Source organism: Osmia lignaria, chromosome 2 (assembly GCF_051020975.1).
Source record: "Osmia lignaria lignaria isolate PbOS001 chromosome 2, iyOsmLign1, whole genome shotgun sequence".
Classification (NCBI taxonomy): Eukaryota; Metazoa; Arthropoda; class Insecta; order Hymenoptera; family Megachilidae; genus Osmia; species Osmia lignaria.
The window spans coordinates 4,581,724-4,605,391 of record NC_135033.1 but is presented as its reverse complement, the minus strand read 5'-3'; the positions used below and the strand labels follow the sequence as shown (position 1 = coordinate 4,605,391).

The window sequence follows — 23,668 nt, the reverse complement described above, 5'->3', positions numbered from 1 at the left end:
GATGAAACCAGATAAATTTGATATAAAGACAGTAATATCAGAAAGCTTTTCGGAGATATTCTCGAGAGCAAGATTATCTCGTTTTCTTTGCGTTCTAAGGCATTCTATGTATGAATTTTTCAATTCTCCGAGGCCTTTTGATCTACCGACTGAAATTGCATCGTTGACTTTGACTAGCTTATAAATCAACTGCTTTTTCGAATGCCTTTGTTCGTCAAGCTGAAACGACCTAGCGAATAGTTTCGTTGATTTAACGCATTCGAAATTCCTGAGAAACACAACTCAACCCGCGACTGTAGGATTCCGTATAAATAGATTGTTGTATTTAAGTTTATGTAGGTTGCGAAAACTGCGAAAGCTCTCCCAGGGGGGTGATTAAAGTGCATCGCATTTTTAGACGACGTTGCACAGTGTTTTAAATATGCACCATCGGGGAATAAAGCTTTCACGGTGTACGAGACAATTTTTATTTTCAGTGCTTAAAAGTCACTTTTCTTTATGCATTTTTAATATATAATAATTAATCGCTGACAAGCTTGTTTTGGACTTTCAAGATTCTAGGTACGACTAATTTTATTACATGTTCTTATGAATATTCTGCTGCTTTTAATCATTCCAAGTGGACTGATATCATTTTCAAAAATAACAACTCATACCTTTCACCTATTTTTTTAATGAAAACAACAAGGATGAATTTGAAAGGATTAGGTGCAAGGAAATATTTTTATAGAATATTTATTATGTAGCCTGCAAACTACTGATATAACAATTTAACGAGAATACCGATCAAAAGATTCATTAACTTCTTTATGTACACTTGTGTATCTTTGCATTCTTTAATTAACCCTTATCCGATCCAGGTTAATAAAACTCAATAAAAATTTCTTTTCAGATAATTCTGAGTATTTTTCAAAATTTTATTTTGAAATATATTAGGTGTGCAAATTAATTTGGTGCATTTTCTTTATTTTAATTAAAGATTTATTTTTAAAGAGCTATAGTAATTCCAATTATTGAAATAATCTTTATTGTTATTATGTTGTCTTGTCACTTTTCAAATGTTCAAAACCGCGAGAAAATATTCAAATTAAAACTATTAATTAAGAACGCGTAATACTAAAAGCACCGAATTAATTTGTACACTTAATAATTAAATAGCAGAGAGTTTATTTAATGTGTTTTGTTTGAAGACACTTGAGTGGAATTTCAGTAAATACACAATTGACCCGGCTATCGCTATTCAAGCTTTAACAAATAGGTAATCCGGATAAGGATTAAAATGATTGAATGTTACAACCATTGAAATTGCTCGTAACCATCGACGCTTTGATACATTTACGGCTTAATCGAATATCCAAGTTGCTCGTTGCTAGGAAACCTCCATTGACAATTGTACGGTCCTCGAGCTGCTGGCATCGCGTCTGCTTTCAAAGATGAAGAAGGAGCAAAAGTAATTGAATCCCATAGAAACAGCTCGTAACGGCTGTATCCCCGTTCGAGGATACCGAAAACTTTTACACGTGTATCGTAAAAATCCTAACCCGAAACTATCGGCTTTCCTTTGGCAATGTTCCCTCTTCGCTGCGTCAGCAGAAATCCTGAACTAATGTTACAAGATATCCCCATCTGCTCAAGAACTTTCCAAACGTTGGTTCTCGACGCCGTTCAAACTGTCCTCCAGTACCTCGAATTCCTCGAATTCCATTTTACCGAAATCGTCGTGGGTCCTCCAGTTATTCTCGTTCACTTGCCACCTGGTTAAAGCGCTGCCGATGAATCGGCTCGGATAAGTCGATTTAGCATCCTCCATGCTACCCAGTTTAAAGTCAGCTTTGAAACTCCTCGTCTCTTTCTTCTCCTCCTTCTTTGGCTCTAATCCGATCACTACAGGAGGTTCCCTTTTCACCTCCGACTGATTGACTCTTTTATTCTCCTCCCCGCTATTTCCTGGATCCTCTTTCTCTTGTTTCTCCAACGTGGTGATCTCGATACTCGGAGTCTCGGCAATGGTATACTGGCTCAGGTCCTCTGTCTTTTCGTTTCGATGCCTAAGGTGATTCTCCACCAGTCGGCCGGTTAATTCTAATCTACTGTCGCACGAGTTGCTCTTCACCAGACGAAATTTCACGTAATCGTTCGATCTGTCGATACACTTGAACCTGTTCCCGACCAATGGCGAGATCAATGGACCGTTGCTAGAGTTCACCACTTTGCCGCCGTAGTAAGTGACCGAAGTACCGCACTCGCGAATCTTCTTCAGGACGTCCTGGGACACGTAGTGGCTCGAACCGTTGGTGTGGTTATCCTCGTCGTGACAGTCGATTTCTTCGTCCTCCGAAGAGGTACATTGCACTCCGCTGCCGGGATCAGTGTCGGGATAATCGCTAGACACCCCAGAGCTCACGCTACCGGCATCCCAATTGTGATGATGATGATGATGATGATGGTGATGGTGATAACGATTCACTTTGTTCTTGGAGGAGGTCGAATCACTGGGTGACGTATGACCGCTCCTGGCTTCGAACGACTGTGCCAGCATTCTTGTCTTCGATTCGCATCGCGGACTGTCCAGTTCGTCTTTACCTCCTACCACGGACGCGTTGGATGACGTGGACTTCTCCATGTTCTCGAAGAGCTTGGTGAGATCCTTCGCCCTGCTGGAACACCTAGACCTGGTGGTAATTTTTTAGGATTATAACCAACGGTAGGATCCGTCTTAACGATTTCAATGATTTATATTTATGTAGGCGTTTAGTGGAGTGGGAAGGCGGTGAGTCTCACCGGACGCCCTTAGCTCGGGTCGGCGACCGCCAGGTGGCTGCGCGATTGAGTCTGTTCTCGCTGGCGGTCCCCTGGCATGCGATTACCCACAGTCGGAACCGAATACGGATGCTTAAATGGGGAGGTGACTTCTGCGAATTTAATTGAAGGAAGGAGAGGAGATGAGTGCGAGTAGGATACCGATATTCTATTCGTGCGAACGTCATTTGTCATTCCGAGGTTCCGTTTCCAAGAACTGGTGGGGATAGCGATGGACTCTTATGTGGGTAACAATGCGGACGCCTAATTGGGCACCTCTGTATATAAGTTCCCAAAAGCGAGGTTATAGGAGTCTGGGGCAGGGATCGTCTGGCAGACGATCCCGAGACGAAATGCCTTTTTCTCTCCCTACATTTAGTTGAGTTACATGCGTTTCAAAGACAACTGAAATCAACAAGATGGACCCTTATTCTACGTAACTAGCTCGTAAATCTTACCTGGTTCCTTCGTGCACCTTCTGTGATATCTCGTCGAACTGAGCATCGTCTATGCTACTCAAATCCTTCATACTGACGCTCTTTCTATGCTTACAATCCCGCGATAATTCCGAGCCAGAGTTATTTTTCACTTTCAAAGTGTTCTCGAACATTTTTCTCACGTTTCTCACGGTGTCGGGATCGGGTAACTCCTCGTCTATCAGTTCACGATTCACCCGGATAGGATGATAGAAAAAGTGCTTTCTGATGGACGATTGCTTCGGACTTTTAGTGGATGCCCCGTCCGCGCTTTCACAGTTTCTCTCGCAATTCTCCTCGTCCGTCTTCTTTTGTATAGCCCCGGCAATTTTGCAGCTCGGCTCCGATCTCGCCTTTCCCACTGTCGCCGGCTTACGATCTATCGTCTCCGCTCGCACGGGCTCGATGATCACCACGTTGTTGTCCAGCAATAGTTCTTGGAAGGAATACTCTCGCAGATACTGCATCAATCCTTCGTAAGTGACGTCCCCGCGACTACCGTTGTACATGTTCTTGCTGAACATGTTCGACTTGACTATCTTGTAACGCACGTGATCAAACTCTTGCTCGTCGTCCTGAGACTCTATCGAGTCTACGCAACTGCGAGATCGAGTTAAGTTACTGTGAACCTTCTTGTTCTCGTTCGTTTTAGTAGAAGAAGCTTTATCCGTTGTCGCGTGATCCTCGTCGATGCCGTCGTCGACGGATCTTCTCCTAGTGTCGCTTCCGGATTCCGAACCTAATCCGAGATCCGAGCTCTCGGATCTCGCCTCGAAGCCCAGACTTCCTTTTACCACGCTGCAAGCCTTCCCTAGTATGCTCGACGTCTCCTTAACGATCCTCTCAAATCTACCCTCGTTCTGCTTACTCCTTCCATTCATCTTCTCGGGGTTCTTCTGTTCAAAGAAGTTCTTCGTGTTCTCCACGCTTGCGTTCGGTCCGTTCTCTTCTCGGGTAACATTCTGAAAAAGGAAACGGAGGTGTTGTTGATTTCTCATTTTTAGTACGAATCCAAGGAATGATTTTTAAACTCACCTCTGCCCTCTTCAAAGCCCCATCACCCTCCTCGATTTTCCTATCGGATTTCCCGTCCGCGCGAACACTCGATTCTTTCCTCTCGTCCCGTTGTTTTTCTTCAATTTTATCCTTCATGCTGAGATCAATTTCTGTGGTGAGACGACGATGCCGCCTCTTGGTCACGTCGTTATCGACAACCTTGAGTACCTGAGGCCTCCGGGACATGTCTTCCGGTTCCTCGCTGTCTGAGATCCAAATTGATTTGTAATCTTCCGCCTCCTCCACCCGTCGATCCAGCTGTTTCTCGCAGGCTGTGACTAAACCCTCGTTGCCTCTACGATTCTCCTCATCGGGCTTCGACGACGCGTATCGTCGATCCTTTGGCTTGCCTTTAAAGCGACTTAACGAGATTCTATCGACGAGGGAAAGTTCTTGTCGACGATCGCACGCTTCCTCTTTCGTCTGTTCAGGCGACGAGTTCTCTCTGGATCCTTGCAAGGAGTCCGGATCCTTCCCGTCTTTGTCTTGATAAATTTCCACGCGAATCTCCGGCGAACTGTTCTCCTCTTTCGTACTGCTCTCTTTACATTTCTCCTCGTCGGTCGCGTTGCTCCTCGTCGACGACTTCTCCTCGACGACCTGCGACTCCAAGTACTCGAGAGACCTCAACTTGTTACCTTCCGCATTCGAAGTATCCCTCGCGTGATTCTTGCTCCTCGAGTCCTCCTCGTCGAACTCCAACCGTACGTTCGATAAAGGTAACAGATTCAGCACGTCGAAGTACTCTAACTCTCCATCGTCCTCGAACAGGATGCTGTCCAGACTCCTGTGCTCCTTTCGTTTACGTTTCACCTGAAATGAAAATGGAATTCAACTCTTTGTGTTCATTTTTGTTAATACACTCGGACGAAATCGAGCACGAACTCTTGCGATGTAACAGGGAACAATTTGCGATAGGTACTTTTAGAAATTCACGGCATTCAATTTCAATTTTCTACGAGTTTATTTGATTTAGAAGTTGGTACTCGGAAGTTTTTCTGATTAAACTCGTTACCTAGTTGAAAACTGTGACGTCGATCTCGAGATGCTATCGGTAGAAGATAAAAGAATGCATAAACTTTAAATGAAACGGAATGGTAAATTGAAGGAGATTAAAAAGCCGTCAAGTTTCGGGATTTTAAAGGAATATTGTGGTTATCCTTTCAAAGTTTCCTGTGTTATTTCACTTTCAATTTTTATCGAACCTTTAAACCTCGTTTGTGAAAACAATATTCGTATTTTTATAAAAATTCTTATTTCAATTAAAACTTAAAGTTGTTTGATTAAAATAATTGACTCTTATCAATTAAAATCTTATTAATGTACACTATTTTCACCCAAATACTACGATTCGTTAAATACATTTTATTACGTTCATACATGACGAAACATTGTCCATATGATTCACGTTTCTTTAAAACATCACGTCTCATAAATCAAAGTCAGCTATTGTCTGTTAAACTTTGAATGAAATTCAACGAAGCTGAATTGCTAATGAAACGATAAGTCCAGTTTTACTTTCTTCATTGAACTTTAGAAACACCTGCAGTGTCGTTAAAAGTCAATTTACCGTTCATGGAAATGCGAGACCATTCAATATCGCTTTAACGAACTGAATTTAGAATCTTGTAATCTGAAGATTTCTAAAATATGCAAAGTTTCGTTTAAAAATTCCTAGATCTAAAAGTATCGGTCCGGGTCACGATCGTATCTTGTTAGACGTTTATAAATAACAAGATTGTAACAAATTAACAGACTGTCTGTAGATTCGATCGTTTCGTCACATCTGCGTAATATTTACCTGAGTGTAAATGCAATCGATGCTGCGATTGCCTTCGATCGGCCAGTTATCCTCGACGATGTCCACTAATCCGCTAACGGTGTCCAAAGTCTGCACACTGCGATAACGTCTCGGTGAATCCGGCCAATCGAGGATGTTCAATCGGTCCGGGTCAGACCGATTGGTTCGCGCGTAAGGCAAAGGATCCGGAAAAGAAGCGAACGCCGGCGGAATCGAGTGTAGACCGCAAGCAGATTTCGAATGGTACGATTTCGCTTCGTTGAATCGTTCGTAAGAATCCGAAAGATGCTGTTGACTCTTGTAAAGCCTGAAATACAAGCGATTTTTATAAAATTGGATTCTTGATATTCCAATATTACCGGCGTTATCTCGGAAACGACGATAAACATAGCGATTCGTGAAGTTTAAGCCGAAGATTTTATATCCTCTTGCTTGAAACGCGATGAAACGTTGAAATTTTTATTTAAATAAGCTTCTGAGATTTTAATGAGGGAGGATTTAAACTGATGGAAAATAAAAGCAACAATTTCACGGTTCTACAGAGTAATGGCTTCCATTAGGTATGGCGATTTTTTTTTTTTCAAGCGTTTCAAATCGTTGGTAATTAAACCAGCTTCATCGGTGACAATCTCTAGCGTATTGCCCACTAATTTCTCGGTCTCCGTTGTGTAACGCGAAATCAAATGGGGCAAATCAAATTCGCCGTGTTCGAAACAGCGATAGGTGTACACTTAATTGCCACTCCAGGGTACGATATTTGTTCGTGCTTTGATTAAACTTGCACATGCAATGCAACTGATTCGAATCGTAATTATTAGGAGAGCGTTATTCTTGTGGAACATGTAAAGAATCCGATGATTACGTGGAAACAATGCAAATTAATTTTATGTTGCGCGTAATTAAAATATTTGAACGAGTTCGTTATCCTAGACGACTTAATTGGCGATCTTTTATGAAATAATTTTCACTTTTCAACTCGAGCTTCGCGAATTTTGTCATTTGCAAAAAACGAAATAATAAATTTTGCAATTTTGAAATTACAAATTTTATTATTTCATCCGAGCTGTGTAAGTTCGAAAATTCGAAATGGTAGGAAGTTTTTATAAGATGAAGAATGATTAAATCTGGAGGAGGATCAAACGATTCAAGGTTTCTCCTTTGATCGACAGACGAACGCAATCCGGTAAGCTGATTGTCGTGTCTTAAATTCTCTGGTAACTAACCTGTCCTTCAAAGAGTTCCGATCGATCAGCTTTGCTCGCGGGATCAATTGATGCCTCCTGGGCAAATCGAAGGTCGATTGTCCTAGCCTGAAGTGATGTGCCTCTCGATCTTGTCGAGATTCGTCCTCGGATATCACCGCAAGGCTCCTTGTTCGTTTCAAGAGCTTCCTGCGGTCCTGCGTGGACTGGGCTGAATTGGCCTCGTGTCGTCCCCCTTCTCTGTAATCAGATGAATTTCATTTACTCGATTCACCGTTCTACATTCCCCGATCGACCGTGAAAAAATTTACTACTCTGTAAAATTAATGGTACGATCGAAGATAATTTACTACATTGAGTATACCCATGGCGGTCAATGTTGCTATACGCTTCGAACGTAATGCAATTGAACGAATAGATAAATGTAAAGAATATCCGGAACAGGCGATCAAAAGGTATGAAAATCAGTAAATTCACTAAACTGTGGGCGCTTTTCAAAACAAGATATGTATGCTCTTTATTTCATCTAGTCGTACACATTGACGGTCAGAAGAAGAACGTCCTGCCGTTCCAAAAATCCTCGGTCATGAGAACACCTTCGACAGTATACCCTTTTGTTTATGACACCCCCAAGTTGGAGGACTTTCTCTTAAGGAGGGGAAACGCGCTGACAGAAAACGCGTGGCCTGCCTCAACCGTTTGTCCATTTCGAACTTTCTAACATAAAGTAGAATATTAACAGTTATCCACTGTAGGATGCCAGCGGAAAAATTATGACGTTTCGTCTCGGGAACCGTCCACTAGAACTCGTCAGTGGGGCTAACGTGGATGGTCCCTGCTCCAGACGCCTGGGTTCTATATAGGGTGATCCTCTCGCTACCATGAAGACACACAGAGTCGTCTCAGCCCGGGTAGGTCCCCGCTGGCACGTGACAATGCGGACCTCTTTATAGTGCAGTCAAGGGATTCATAGTCGCCAGTGTTCCTTTGTGTCCGGCTGCGAGAGGATCACCCTGTATATTCTCAGATCTTGTATACAGGGTGTTAAAAAATACCCTGATGACCTCTACACTGCTGGATAGATCACGAAAAATCCAAGTGAAAAGTTCTGTAGCATTTTTCGATGGGATCAGTAGTTTAGCCACATTTCGTTGTTGAAAATTGACCAATCATCGCGCAGCTTGAGCGGCGCATGCGTAAGCGCGGCTCGTCGGCGTCAGAGGAGGCTAGTCTCCTACTCACGCTGCGCGCTGATTGGTCAATTTTTCAATTTTCAACAACGAAATATAGCTAAACTACTGATCCCATCGAAAAATGCTACAGAACTTTTCACTTCAATTTTTTGTGATCTATCCAGTGGTATAGAGGTGATGGAGCACTTGCGAGAAAGGATGGAGTTACACTCGCGACACCTTGCGGCCATCACAGGAAAGACCCAAGGAGCCTGGGGAGCCATATGCTCCGCTCATAACCCCCACACCAATAATATGCCGCAAAATATATAACTTGGTATTTTTGTTCGTGAAAGGGAAAGATATCGTGTAACCGTCAACTTTACCCTTTCTTAAAATGTACGTAAAATCGAATGTGCGGGACATAGTTGTCCTTTCGATCCATTATCACGAAGAAGTAAAGAATACCATTACCTCGGCACAGGGGACCTTGCTATAGCTTCAATAAGCACATCGATACAGTGTTTCAATTATGAATGGCAAGCATGTCGTCGTATGCTTTACAAAGACATCGATACAGATGTTTGGTGTAAAATCTCGTGGGGCTTGATAATCCCTTAGCAGAAATCACAATAGAGGAATAAAAATAGAGTATAAAAGCGTGTACTTGGAAACTTCACTGTCGCAAGTACAACGTTAGCATACTTAATGTATTCTCCATATCATACAAAAGCGTAAATTTTTCTTCTTTTTCTTTTTCCTTGAAATACAAAGCTTCGTTTTCGAGAATGTTGATTTTACAAAGTTATCGAGTACTACGGAGCGTGTACTTGACTGGAAATCGATCCCATGTTTCCTGGTAGATTGGCATTATTGTCTGATTTTCAGCTCGGAAACGTTTCGAATTGCATTTGAACACAAATTTGCATTCGATATGATACTACTTTATATCTACCGCAGTTTGCAGCAAATATATAAATACATGCGTATTCAATTTTTAATTTTTGTTATTATATACTTGGAATTATAAATAATAGAAACAACGAAATTTGGTAGTCGAAGTATTAATAAATTTTCGCAACGATAATTCCTGTTTAGCGCATCCCCTTTCCATTACCCTGTTTTATTACCTCGCCTTTCAACTGATTACACAGCTGCGTAATGATTTCCCTTAGGCTATCAATAATTGATACGCTATTACACTTTTACATTTATACGGGCCATAATCAGCCAAGTGGTCACGCAACGTTCACTTATTTGAAAACTGAACGAAACCACAGCTTTGCGGATCTACTTGCTCGGCGAACGTTGACAGAAATTAGAAGGCAATTCGTTCTCGTATCATTCGAACCCTTTAAGAAATCCCCCTGCAATTACTTTCATAAAAACCGGTCGCGCTAATTTCAATGTAACTGTTAAACGAGAGTTATCGGTGTTTCATTAATTTTCGAAAATAGTAAACGTTCTCGTTAGAGTTATTCTTGATTCTACCAAGGGAAAAAGCAACTTTCCAAAGCAATTAGACCAATCAACCGCGTGACACTGCAACGACCATCACCGGATTTGTGTCAAGTTTGTTTCGTGACGAAATCCACAAACTCAGCATTTACGATTCACATATTAACGAGAACGAATTCGTCGAGTGGAATACTTAAAGAAAATAATAAGAAACTCTCATTGCCAGAAATTTCATTTGCAATTATCGTGTCGGAACAAAAATCTTTGCTGCTAAAATTATTATAATTTCAAATCTCTTATTTTAAATCATACAATTTATTAAGATGGTTAAAGACGAATTTTCCATACAACCTTTTTCAGTTTATTGCAGTTTTATGTAATTGCCAGAAGATAAATGTTAATAAGCAAAAAGATCCATGTATTCGCAGCTATAGACACGATGTTTCTCACTTTACTGCTAATTGTTTTTCCTTTCAAAATTAACAAAGACAGATCGTTAATCAACAAACTACCTTCTGAATGAGATTTTTTACTCCCAACTGACTGGCAATCTCTGAAATGGTATAGAAAATTAATATCGAAACACGAGCGTAGTGCAAAAAGCTATTATGTTCCTCTCATTTTTTTCTGTTGTGTATTGCTAAGAGATGCCTGTCTGGTTTTCCGCTCGAACAGTCAGGGATTGCAAGCAAAACGCGACCGCCTTTAAGAACGCGAATCCTTGAGGCCCAGGATGCAAATAGTGTATCCTCGTCTCATTGTATTCGTCTTGAGCACAGCGAATCGTTACGTAAGATTTTTGTCGAGCCATCTCGCCCACTTTTACGAGCTGAAACGAACGACCGTCTTCGTTTTTATCTCCTCCTTTTTCATTTAGGACAAACCGAGAATCATAATGAGCATCTTTCAGCAATGACATTTAAATATTTCGTGTTCTGCTTTAAAAATGATACATTCACCTAGAAAGTCTATAAAGGGGTTCCCTATATTAAAACGCGGATGGATTATGCAATTTTTACGAGAATTTACATAAAAAAATAGCAGAGAATGTTCGTTTTTCTGACACGCTTCACGGTGCCAAAAATAAAAGAAGCGACGATCAATCCTTATTACTCAATTTTCCAGATTTTTTATTTTTAGGGTATTTTGTCACAACAACTACAAGGTTATTAGCGACATCAAAGGGTAGGTAAAGCTTAAATTTATAAAAGATACCAGAATTTTTGTTTCCCTTGTTGTTTTTACAATAAAGTTCTTTATTTTCTCGTGGAAAAACTTACGCATCGAAACAAAACAAGCACGAAGGTCTACACGTTTATATGCAAAATAAATGTAAAGATTTTCAAGAGAACCAGCGCGCTCGTTTCCAACATATTTTCAACGTGTAGTTTAAAAATATAATTCCAAGGAAAATACGCTCAATTTGTACCAAATCAAGTTGAGATTATAAAAATCTGTAAATTTTCTGGATGTATTATATATATCCCCTTAAAGTTGGATCGATTTTCAACTCAATCAGGTAATTATACTCTCTGTAAAGGGAGGTTTATTCAAGAGATCCGATACGTGTATTATCAAGAGTTAATTTGTGATTAAGTTGAGGATAAACCGTGGACTGAAAATTGTTCGCGTGCAAGCTTACCTTATAATTGCAATCTTACCAGCTTTATCCTCGTTTTTTATCGCAATTTTTACGACACAATTCGCTGAAGAACGTTACCCGCGAACCGTGAAAATATAAGGAAGTCATTTGCGGTTAGGAATCGAACAACTTAATCGTCTACGTACGATCGTAACGACCCACTTCTTCCGCACGAACGTGTTACGTATTTATTATATCAAACACATAACAACCTGCTCTTTTTCCATTCTATTCCTCTGGAAGGAGCAATTAAATTCTGACATCGGGTTCGCTGAAATGCGACCAACTTTTCATCCAAGTTCCTCTTCGCTAATCCATTCTGCAAGTTGGTAAAGTTTCCAATGGAAGCGTGTAGCTTGCGTGAGAACTAGTTTTCGTGACCGAATAGTCAAACTTCGACTTGTACAACTACGATTTTCAATTTATAGATTAGCAGCTTGTTAATTGGAGAAAACTGGATTAACCCTTCAGAAATCGAACGGACTTTAACTTACAAAATATTCCCAAAGTTTACTCTTACGAAATTTCATTTATTCTTTGTGAGATTAATTAAGCAAATGAAAAGCCAAGATTATAATTTGATTGGAAAATTTTGACAATTTCCGTTAGTTGATTGAAACTTTTGTCATATGAATCGTTAATTACTCGAGAGTGTTCATCGACTAGCTCTTCTTCCCTCTATCGAAATCGATATAGGCTTCCGGTTGATCGATCGTCGATCATTGCACTCTGCATGCAGCCACAAAGGAAAGGTTCGAGTCTGTATGGTGAGAGAAACGCGGCGGGAATATCCTATGACACAAACCGGAAGAAGTTCCGCGGTTTGAACAGTCGATACTCTACGTCTGGTCGATTCAAACGATCTGTGTGTTCTTTGCTTATTCACGGGTCATAGAAGTTCGAGGACGTTCAAAAGTGTTCCTTAGCATTTCACAGTGGTTAGATCGAATGTTATATTAAATATAATATTTTCAGCTCACGTATTACGGTGACCTACAGACGACAAAATGAATAATTAATATTTCCCAGTTTCGAACGTGAAAGGGTATAGCCGGATAAGAGGATCAAAAGTACCTTTAGACCAAATTGATCAATGATGGCCATGGAGCAGAATATCCCTGATTTTTTTTTTAATTTTTCATACAGTACAACAAAAGATGCTTGGCACAAATGATTTTCTTTGAACGATCTATTAATTGATATGTTCATTGATCAATTTTGTCTAAAGGCACTTTTGACCCCCATATCCGGTTATACCCTTTTAACAAATTTAATATAACAATTTATTTTTTAATTTTCCATCCTAGGTCCAAAAGGAATTCTATAATAATAAGTATAATTTTGAGACTTTAATAATCAACACTAAATCACTAGGTAAATTATAAAATATTATAGCCGGATAAGGGGATCAAAAGTACCTTTAAACCAAATTGATCAATGATGGCCATGGAGCAGAATATTCCTGATTATTTTCAAAATATTTCATACAGTACAACAAAAGATGCTTGGCACAAATGATTTTCTTTGAACGATCTATTAATTGATATGTTCATTGATCAATTTGGTCTAAAGGCACTTTTGACCCCCATATCCGATTATACCCTTTTAACAAATTTAATATAGCAATTTCTTTTTAAATTTTCCATCCTAGGTCCAAAAGGAATTCTATAATAATAGGTATAATTTTGAGACTTTAATAATCAACATTAAATCACTAGGTAAATTACAAAATAAAAATAGCAACAGGTGTACTTGTTTTGCTCTCATTGCTTAATTCACGCTTTGGACACAATTTGGTCCTCAAATCCATTCGATTAACCCGCAAACGAGCCTTGCACGAATGCATTCGTGCAATACGAAAATCGCGGAAATGCAAACTACTTGTTTCTGCGGTCACGATTTCTATCTGCTTTAAGAAATCGTAAGCTCGTCAAGCCTCGAAGAAACTTTGATCGCAGACGTAAAGACTGCCGTTTCCTTTCGTACCATTTAATGACTCCCGTTAGCACGAGTTAGTAGAAATGCGCGAAATCAAAGATAATTGATTAGCAACGACGATGTTTCAACGAGGATAAACAGGCACTCGTAACGTTGTCTCTGACGTCAATTCTGCTACTTTTTTGTACGCTTGTTCACCTGAGAGGTGACTTACTAACCTTGATTCTGTGAGCCACGTACGGACCCAATGGTAAAACACGGATTATATAATTCGCCAGTGAAAAAGAATATCACGCGCAAAAGGTGGAAGTGTGACTAATGATAGCGATCGCATATACAACTTTTGATACCATGAGAAATGAAAAATTGATTGATAATATTTTAATAAGCGAGATCAGGGCCGGCCCTGGGCTTAGGCAGACTAGGCGGCCACCTAGGGCCCTCATGAGACGATTTTGTATCTAAGAATGCAAGAATGTTTACTCGAATATTAATCGATGTAAATGCAAATCTAAATTAGTTATACAAGCTTTGATGTTAATTTTGTAAATTTTATTTGAGGTACTTTTTTTATGTCATATACGTGAAGGGGCTCTTTTTCGGAGCTCCTCTCGGAACCCCGAAATCTCAGGGCCGGCCCTGAGCGAGATGAGAAATTAAATGAATTATTTAAGAGATCGAACGCTTATAATATTACAGGTAGATTTACCTTACCACCACTGCTTTCAATTTCTAGAAATGAAAAAATTAATTCTCCAAGACTCAGACCTACCAAATAATATCTAAACATTAGAATGGAATTCTATTATCCTAAAATTAATTAACGATATTTCTTACCCCTTTGGTATTTCCTAATCAATTTCTTCCACCTCGGATTTTTCAATTCCCAAAAAACTCCCCCCGACACTCGCGACTTAACGAAAGATGCTCGATCAAATGAACAGCAGATAATCAGAATTCACTAGGCGTTTCGTCGCGATACTTAGCGGCGATTTAAAAGCCGTGATCGCGAACCGGCTTTTCACTTTCTCGTTCGCGCATCGACTGACGGATATCGTTGTACCTGGCCGGCCGATCGCCACTGTGCACCTGTTACCTCGACAGGACAACCCGTGTAACCATGTCTCCACTCGGATTGTCCATCCGTAGTGGGAGTACTACACCTTAGACAGAGGTTGACGTCATTCATCTCTCGACCGAGAGGAAACTTCATAAACGAAACGCGGATAACCTTTGATTTCCGAACCCTCCTGAAAGCTTCTCTCTTTTTTCCTCGTTTCTAAAATTTCTCTGGGGAACGATGGACGAAAGTAAAACTCTTCAATTCGAGTTTCTATCGAACCCTAACTCCAATCGTTCCTCGGGGAATGGCTCGTAATGAGTTTCCCGTGGAATCCAGATAGTTTGGATGGCGATAAAGGGACATATCTCCGCGATTAATGATAACATTGGAAAAATGGATATTGAAGAATGTTTCTATAGGAAGTTGGAAGATTCGAAGAACCACAATCGTCGACGTTATGAAATTTTTTCAAACATTCCAAACGATTATGTCACGGAAAAAGTGGAGTTAATCGTCACGGTCTACGCTTTTTCATTCTCCTACATTTCATAGCACAACTTTGATGAATAAAATATGGATGGTACCTGTTGGACATTGTTGTCTTTCGTTTATGACTTCTTCGTCTGCACTCCTACAAAAGTGCAGTAGGTACTAATTGCAAGAAGAATTATTGTGCTTTTAATTGCATCGCGGAGGATGCAATTAACGACTCTCGAGATTTCCTTTGTTTCCGGACGAAATTTTACTTAACAGCTCCGAAACGGTGGCGAAGTTGATTTTCCTCCGTAATCGTCGAGGAGGAAAACAAACGCCCCCCCGTGAAACAATGAAGATGGAGGAACGTTATTATTCCGGGCAGTAAGGATGACGTGTCATGGGCGTCTTTACAATGCTCAATGTCGAAGACCCGCGATGAGACTCGAAGGACTGAAAAGATTGATATCGTAGTCGTAAAGGCGAGGGTCAAGTGGCAACGACCGTGTGCTATATTCCTCAGGATTTAGCAAGGATACCGAAGAGGGCGGAAACGAGCGAGGAATTATTAAAACAACCATACAATGGGCTCTTCGAGTTGAAAATCCTTGTATCAAAGTCTATAGATCGTTGCTACCAAAGATTGAACGTCGGAATTGATGAATATTAATCCGGAAGTCGGGGACTTTGCGTCACGTTTGTTGATATTTTACTAAAGATACAAGATACATAGAATTCTCTGAATAGAAACGATTCTGTTTGATCGCGAAAAGCGTTGGTCTCTGGCGATTGCTTCCATCACCGCAGCCTTTGAATGATAAAAAACGCTCTGCTTTCGGTCGAAACGGAATTGAAAATACCAGTGGAATTTTTCCGACTGACAGAATTCAGGTAGGATCAAACGTTGTCTGAAAATATGGTATTTTGTAAAAAGAGACGTAGAATATTTTTCTTGGAATTAATTTATGCTAATTGTGCTAAGTTCCACTGTCAATCATTGCCAGACGTAAATTGAACACGTGTGATGTGTGTTTACGTTTCAGAACGCATTGGAAATTGCACATTGGAAGAAGAATATGTTCTGTGTTATATAGGGTTATCCAAATTGAGTGTCACATCTTTAAATTGAAATTATTTTATTACATTAATTACGAAAGACAATATCATTCAAGGGTCCTTCTCCAAATTTAATGACGAGTAGGAGACATTAATTGCTACCAAGATTGGGTGATTTAACACCATTAGACTTTTTTATGGGGTTTTTGGAAAGTGAAGTTTACGCCAACAATACAAAGACTATTGACGAGCTGAGAAACAAAATCACAGACGCCATTGATGAAATTGAATTCCGGTTGTGTGAAAATGTAATGGAAAATTGGGTCAAACGCCGGAAAAAGCTGAGGACATTTGAATAATATTGGCTTTGATAATTAATGTTATACAGTAGACAGTGCCAGCGTTAGGGGGGGGAGCGGTGGGGCAATCGTCCAGGGCGCTAGATCTGTAGGGGGCGCCGCAGCCCGGTGTCCCTAGTATGCGAAGATACCGATATTTCTCTCTATCTACATCTCTTATGTAATATTACATATATCCTATATATGCTGCGGCATTTATGTCTACATCTTCCCTAACGCGTTTTTTACCTATATACATATATTTTAATGGGCGCCACGATAATCTTGCCCAGGGCGCCAATATTGCTAAACCCGGCACTGACAGTAGACTTCGTGTTAAAATAAAGAAACTATACAAAAATCACATACTTTGCGTTTTATTTCAATTTGAAGATGTGACACTCAATTTGGATAACCCTATATTTGAACAGTTTAGATTAATCGGATTTCTATGAAATGTAAATCTTATATATAACATAAATCATCCCGTTCACTTCTCATCCACGAACAAATTACTATTCCCGTCGGTATCCATCATGCCAGCGAGAATTTGTTGCTTTCTCAAACTTGGCCCCAAGAGTAACACTGGTAGCGCCTGAGCTTCCGAAGGAAACCGGAAGTAGGATACCCATGCGCATTATCCGTAATAAGATCTATGGTTTTCCTTCCTCGTACGATACCGACGATGAAATCTTCGGATTTTCAAGAAACGACATTGTGTCAAGGGCAAGGTACACGAAGCAGAACCAGTCTGCTTTTATATCCGGCACGTGTCAGAGACGCGAATTCATTTTTCCGCGACTGGGAGTCGGCCAGGATTAACAATCCATTTGATCAGTTTTATTTAGCTTCGGTGTCGATTCGCGACCGTGACACGGTCCAGCTTGTCTAAAACGTAGTCGGTCGGCTTGAATAATTTCAATCGTGGATTGCGACATTTCAGATAGAAGGTTCGAAGGATACTTGAAACCAGGAGTGTACCGAGTGAAATTTTCATTGGGGGATCTGACCCTCACAAATTTAATTAATCAGGCTCCAAATTCTTATCTGCCATCGAAATTTTCCCAAATCATTTTTTTTGGAAGATCTGGCCCTCACAAATTTAATTAATCAGGCTCCAAATTCTTATCTGCCATCGAAATTTTCCCAAGTTATTTTTTTCGGAGATCTAACCCTCACAAATTTAATTAATCAGGCTCCAAATTCTTATCTGCCATCGAAATTTTCCCAAGTTATTTTTTTCGGAGATCTAACCCTCACAAATTTAATTAATCAGGCTCCAAATTCTTATCTGCCATCGAAATTTTCCCAAGTTATTTTTTTCGGAGATCTAACCCTCACAAATTTAATTAATCAGGCTCCAAATTCTTATCTGCCATCGAAATTTTCCCAAATCATTTTTTTTGGAACATCTGGCCCTCAAAAATTTAATTAATCAGACTCCAAATTCTTATCTCCCATCGAAATTTTCCCAAGTTATTTTTTTGGGAGATCTGGCCCTCACAAATTTAATTAATCAGGCTCCAAATTCTTATCTGCCATCGAAATTTTCCCAAATTATTTTTTTTGGAAGATCTGGCCCTCACAAATTTAATTAATCAGGCTCCAAATTCTTATCTGCCATCAAAATTTTCCCAAATTATTTTTTTTGGGAGATCTGGCCCTCACAAATTTAATTAATCAGGCTCCAAATTCTTATCTGCCATCAAAATTTTCCCAAATTATTTTTTTTGGGAGATCTGGCCCTCACAAATTTAATTAATCAGGCTCCAAATTCTTATCTGCCATCAAAATTTTCCCAAATTATTTTTTTTGGGAGATCTGGCCCTCACAAATTTAATTAATCAGGCTCCAAATTCTTATCTGCCATCGAAATTTTCCCAAATTATTTTTTTTGGCAATTGAGGAATATTTTTTATTTTTCTTAAGGCAATATTATGCTTCGATTTGATATAAAATATCAATTTTTGATATTTTATGCCTTTCATGAAAGATTTCGGTTTTTCGTTCCGTGTTCAACCAGTGAGGCGAACGACAGTGTCACGTTAGACCACGAAGAAGAAAGTGACCATGGCACTTGGCCTAGCTACCACTTACTTACCCGAGTCACCTGGATACACACGACACTGTACTTTCATAACGATCGACTTGCTCGGCTTTTACTTCACCTGTTTCTTTCAGCTTCGTATTTCACGCGTATCCCGTTTTCCTTCCGGAATATTTTTATCGCAAGTCGAAAGGTAAACGTTTAGATCCTCGGGAGCTTCCATTGAAACATTTATCGGAACAAGATACTCCGAGTATTTTCTCGGCTCGAAACAATGTATACTTTGTACCGATATTGAGATACGAGCTCAACTTGAAACTAATACTCTCTTTAGATATTATTTCTCGTGTAAGACGTCTTACATAAATAACGTTACGTTTGCATGTTCTTAATAATAGCTTGAAGGTTTTCCGTTCTCTTATCAGGAGAGAAAATTTTATAAGGAAATTTGAGATTCAATGGAACCGTTCGATAAACGGTATGAACGAATATGAAATCCAAGTAGAATAGCTGGAAAGCGTTCCAGATAAAAGAACAAACGTTACGCTGATTCTTCGGTGCAAAAAAGAGCGCGTTTTAACGAAGCAGTGTTCGGTGGGGAAAATCACGGAAAACTGGTGTATAAAACCAGGGAGAAATTAAACATCTAACATTTCCTGTAGCAATTTACTATTGCATTGTATCCTTTTTTGGTATGCGAATTCAAAGTAAAAAGTTTTAATAATAAATGCAATTTTTGTATTCTTGCTTTTTCAACACTTTCACGTCGATTCACGTTTTCAAATTGAACATTTCTAATTTTTAATTGCCATGTGCGTAGCATGTAAAGGTGATCCTCATTGATATGCATCGTTTCGTATATCAAAGATACGTCAGAAAAAGGAAAAAGAATATTACACTCGGTGCTGGAGGCGGTGTTTGCTCGTATTCAGAGATTAATGGTAAAGACTAAGGTTCGATTTAATTTTAGAAGTCGGTTCACTGTTTTTCGTGACGGAAAATCGATGGAAATTAATGATTGAATAACGTGTAAGAGGAAAGACTTTTTTATCAAAGAAAATTGTGACGGTGCAGGCTACGATAAAAGAAAAATGTTATATGAAAAACAGAGTCAGTTGACTGTGATTGCAATTCATCATTGGTATTGAATAAAGTCAACCAAGCTTGCCTGATTGAAACATCAATCAATTCTGCTCTCAATGAACGTTCATTGATGTCCAGTTGAAAATTGAAAATTTCTTTCTCATCTTTCCATTCATGTTATAAAATAAAAAAACACATTCAACTGATGTTATGTTTAAAAAAATGAATACGTAATTGAAAAAAATAATGAGGAAAAATACCTGAATAAAAAATACACGATAATTAAGAAATCCTTCTAATGAGAATATTCAAACACACAGGTTTACACGATTTATCCTTAAAAGTGGTTGATACGTAACTGAAGAGCTGAGCGAAAAATTTCATCCCCTCTTTTTAGAACAATGATTCATATGGTTGCCGAGGAAACCATTTCGTCTCAAAAACCAAAGCAAAGTCCAATGTGAAACGGACAAACAACCCCCTTGAATCACCTGGAATCCAGGTGCGATGATTCACAACCCCTATGAAAGGTTAAATCAAATTTGTTTCGTTTCTCGTGAAACAAAGGCAACTTTTCAACGAAACGAAAAGCAGTTTGATATTCAAACGATATGCACATATTTGATCTGAATTAAAATTATTATAGTAATTATATTATTATACGATGCGAGTAATATCGTAGAGAGAAGTAAAAAATTTAATTTTTGAAGCTTTTTAATGTTTGCCATACAATTTCATGCGAGATTTTAAAATCTCGTGAAAAGCAGAATTTCGTATTGAATTAATCCGAAAATGAAAATCCAATTAAAAACACCATTTGTTACTAAAGTGCACAACATATGTGGTTGTTCATATTGGAGTACATATTGCTCTAATGGAATGGCTCGAACTCCATTATCCGAAACATCCTCGTAGATTTCACAAAGTCGATGAATCGCGGTTTTTCATTCGCGACGAAACGCGAGAGAAATTAATTTCGTGAAAGCGACAAGTAATACGAGCGATGTGTGTAATTTAAGCCAGGGTCATTGACGCCTTATGGTGTGTCGGAATCAATTGAAATCACTTTCGATTGAGGAATCGAGTACCGGAAGAGATGAAAGAGGCTGCGGTTGTCGGATCACCCACTGGAAAATTTTCTCGTAACCGCGATTATTGTAAACTTCGAACTTTCCATGATTTCAGTATGTCGCAGCGTCTTTCATTACGTAAAATCATTTATTTTTACCCCTGAATTAAATTTCCCATTTTATTTTTAGCTAAAATAGTAACAATTTAAATTTAATTTTACACCTTGTTAATTTATATTTCCTAAACTTTAAATTATTAATAACCAAGCTTTATTAATTACGAATAAGTTTCCGAATGGCCTCACCAAAACTGAGAACTCAGGTTCGGTATATAACCTAAATTGACTACCAGAAACCGAATAAAATTGGTTTCAGAGCTGGATGTCTTACCGTTTTCGAGATATCGTGGTAAGGTTATGTTAGATTAGGTTAGGTTCTGTGTATGTTCAGTATCGAATAGCGCATGCGCCGTTATTGAATAGCGCATGCGCAGTTGTTGAATAGCGCATGCGCAGTTGTTGAATAGCGCATACGTAGTCCTAAAACTGTACAAAAATTTCTTACCACGATATCTCAAGAACGGTAAGACATCCAGCTCTGAAACCAATTTTAATCGGATTCTTGTAGTCAATTTAGGTTATATACTGCACCTGAGTTCTCAATTTTGAGGGGGCCATTCGGAAACACAGCCTTAATTACAATATTAATTATCGACTAAGCTCTAGTGAATAAAGAAAAATATTCTAGATATTCAGGAAGTATATTAAAATAGAAACGCTTGGAACAGCATAAAAGATCATCAAACGAAATTAGAATTCCAGCTCGCCTAAAACACCGCCCGAAAGAAGAATAACAGAATCGTTTTTTAACGATCGCGATAAAGGAAAAGTCGTAAGGGAAAACGATCTATAAAACTGAACACGAACGACTAAAGATCGTGTTCTGATGGAGGAATAGCTCTTACCTAATATGGATATTAATTTTAATATTTCCACGGTTCGAGCATCGCTGACTGGTTTACGTAACCTCGTACACTCGCTATGAAAAGCAGAAGAATAAAATACATCCGTGCGTATAACGATCCTATTATTACGTAAACGGAAATCTTCGAAGAGGCTGACCACAAATTGGCCCTAAGGCGAATACTCGACAGATGCTGAAGTCCATCAATCGTCACGAATTTATTTTTATTTTAACGTCTCGTCGCGGACATTAGCTCACCGGTGAGCCAGGATATTTTTATCGTGATTTCGAGTACTTAAAGTCTTGCAGAGCTTGCAAATGGATGGAAAACATCAGGTTACGTGGAAAACAAAATGGAAAGTAACATTAGTCGCTCGTTGTCCCGTGGTTCCTCTCAACTTCGGGAAGGTCAGGAAACAGAGCCATGAAGCGACAGGATGTTACACAATGGGGGCTACGTCGTGTTCCCACAAAAGGAATTTCATATAAGCGAATGAAGGTTCGAAGGGAAGGGTTGGCTCTTTGACTAAAACGATCCTCTACTTCCTAGACGTTTTTCATCATAATTTGCGGAATGTATCGAGAGACGAGTAGATACTAAAAAGAGGAATAATGGTAATAAAAAATTCCTTTACCTCCTGTGTAAAAATATACAAACGTAAGAAATGTGAATTTTTGGTTTTTAAGAAAATGGGGTACCCATCGATCGAGCTGATTTTTTTACCATAGTTAGCTCTTGACCTCGCGATTCGAACGGTGGTCATCTTATCCCTTAATTCCACCCTCCCCAAAATAATTTTAAAAAATTAACTAACCTAACCTATCCAGTTTTTTACCCCTGAGGGGGCGGAGCGGAGGAGTTAAAGGAATCACCAGGTTAAGGGGTATCTATGGTACAAAAATCAGCTCGAAATGGACGGTACCCCATTCTCTTAGACCCAACCGAATTTTTCTTGTAAAACTTCTATTAATTAGAAAAGAATAGAAATTTATAGAAGTACTTTCTGCACGAAGTAGAAAGCTTAATAGAGTATTAGAATTTTGATTTCAATTTACAAATCCTGTCCCGTATAAAAATGTACATGATTAATCGATTATCAAGCTCGGCTCTCAGAGAGTAATGGATAGCGTGTTAAGAGAGAAAAATAGCTCGGAAAATTATATGGAACTAAATTGAATTTTATCTTTCATTTAGAGCAACGTATTTCACCTCTTGCTGGAAATAATTGTGCGACGACCGAAGCGAAACCTTTCGTATATACAATGATAAACAACCGTATCGAAAGAACTTTGCTCGTAAAAACATTTTTCATACGTTTCCCATTTTCACTTGGAAGTATATCTCGATCCACGTACCTTGGATTTTCTTCTAACTCGATCGTTTCATCGCAAGAAGGTCAACGCTTAAATTGCTGAAGGTGCAAAAACTTAATGGAGGTAATCGTCTGAGGTAGATAAAATGACTCTACGTTTCAACAGAATGAAACGTTTGTTGGTTGAAACAGGAGAGAATAACGTAAAGCCTATAATCGATTGAACACGAGGCTGACGATAATCCTTCGCTTTCGTTTCAAATGGACGGAAATAAATCCCTTGAAATTCTCGGTCACTTTGCAATTATAACAGAGTTTGCTTAAGAAGCCTGCTTTTAAAAAGCTGATTAACGTAAGCCCCACGAAACAAAAGAGATTTTGTTAACTGTAGAACGTAGCCTGGAGATACGTTTTTTAATTATAAATCCACGGACTGTGCTGAATAATTTAATCGTTGGGTTAAAATGTTGGAGAAACGAAGAAACAATAAATGATACCTGACATTCTCGCCATTGTCGACGAACTCCATCGTCACCTGGCAATAAACGATTTTCACGGCGAACATCGCGCACAAGCATCGTACCTCGGTGGTGGGCACGGCACACTGCTGTTTCACGCGCGTTTTCAGAACAGAAATGACTTTCCATACGAGCAGCTGAAGCGAATTTTCGATGCACGCTTACTGTCACGGCCCTTTGTCCTGTACACGCAGGTGGG

The 23,668-nt window shown here is 39.3% G+C and overlaps 2 protein-coding genes across 3 annotated transcripts in view; one reads left to right on the top strand and one right to left on the bottom strand.

Moving 5' to 3' along the window:
• MCU (mitochondrial calcium uniporter) overlaps window positions 1–23,668 on the top strand; it is a 54,322-nt gene that overhangs the window by 20,076 nt on the left and 10,578 nt on the right. The gene's annotated exons all lie outside the window — the stretch shown is intronic.
• jv (javelin) lies at window positions 7–23,564 on the bottom strand. Its single transcript, XM_034327841.2, has 6 exons — window positions 23,449–23,564; window positions 7,356–7,574; window positions 6,133–6,439; window positions 4,311–5,144; window positions 3,258–4,237; window positions 7–2,672 (listed from the first exon to the last, which is right to left on the bottom strand). The coding sequence occupies exons 1-6, from the start codon at window positions 23,514–23,516 to the stop codon at window positions 1,631–1,633; spliced, it is 3,450 nt and encodes a 1,149-aa protein (XP_034183732.2). The 5' UTR covers window positions 23,517–23,564; the 3' UTR covers window positions 7–1,630.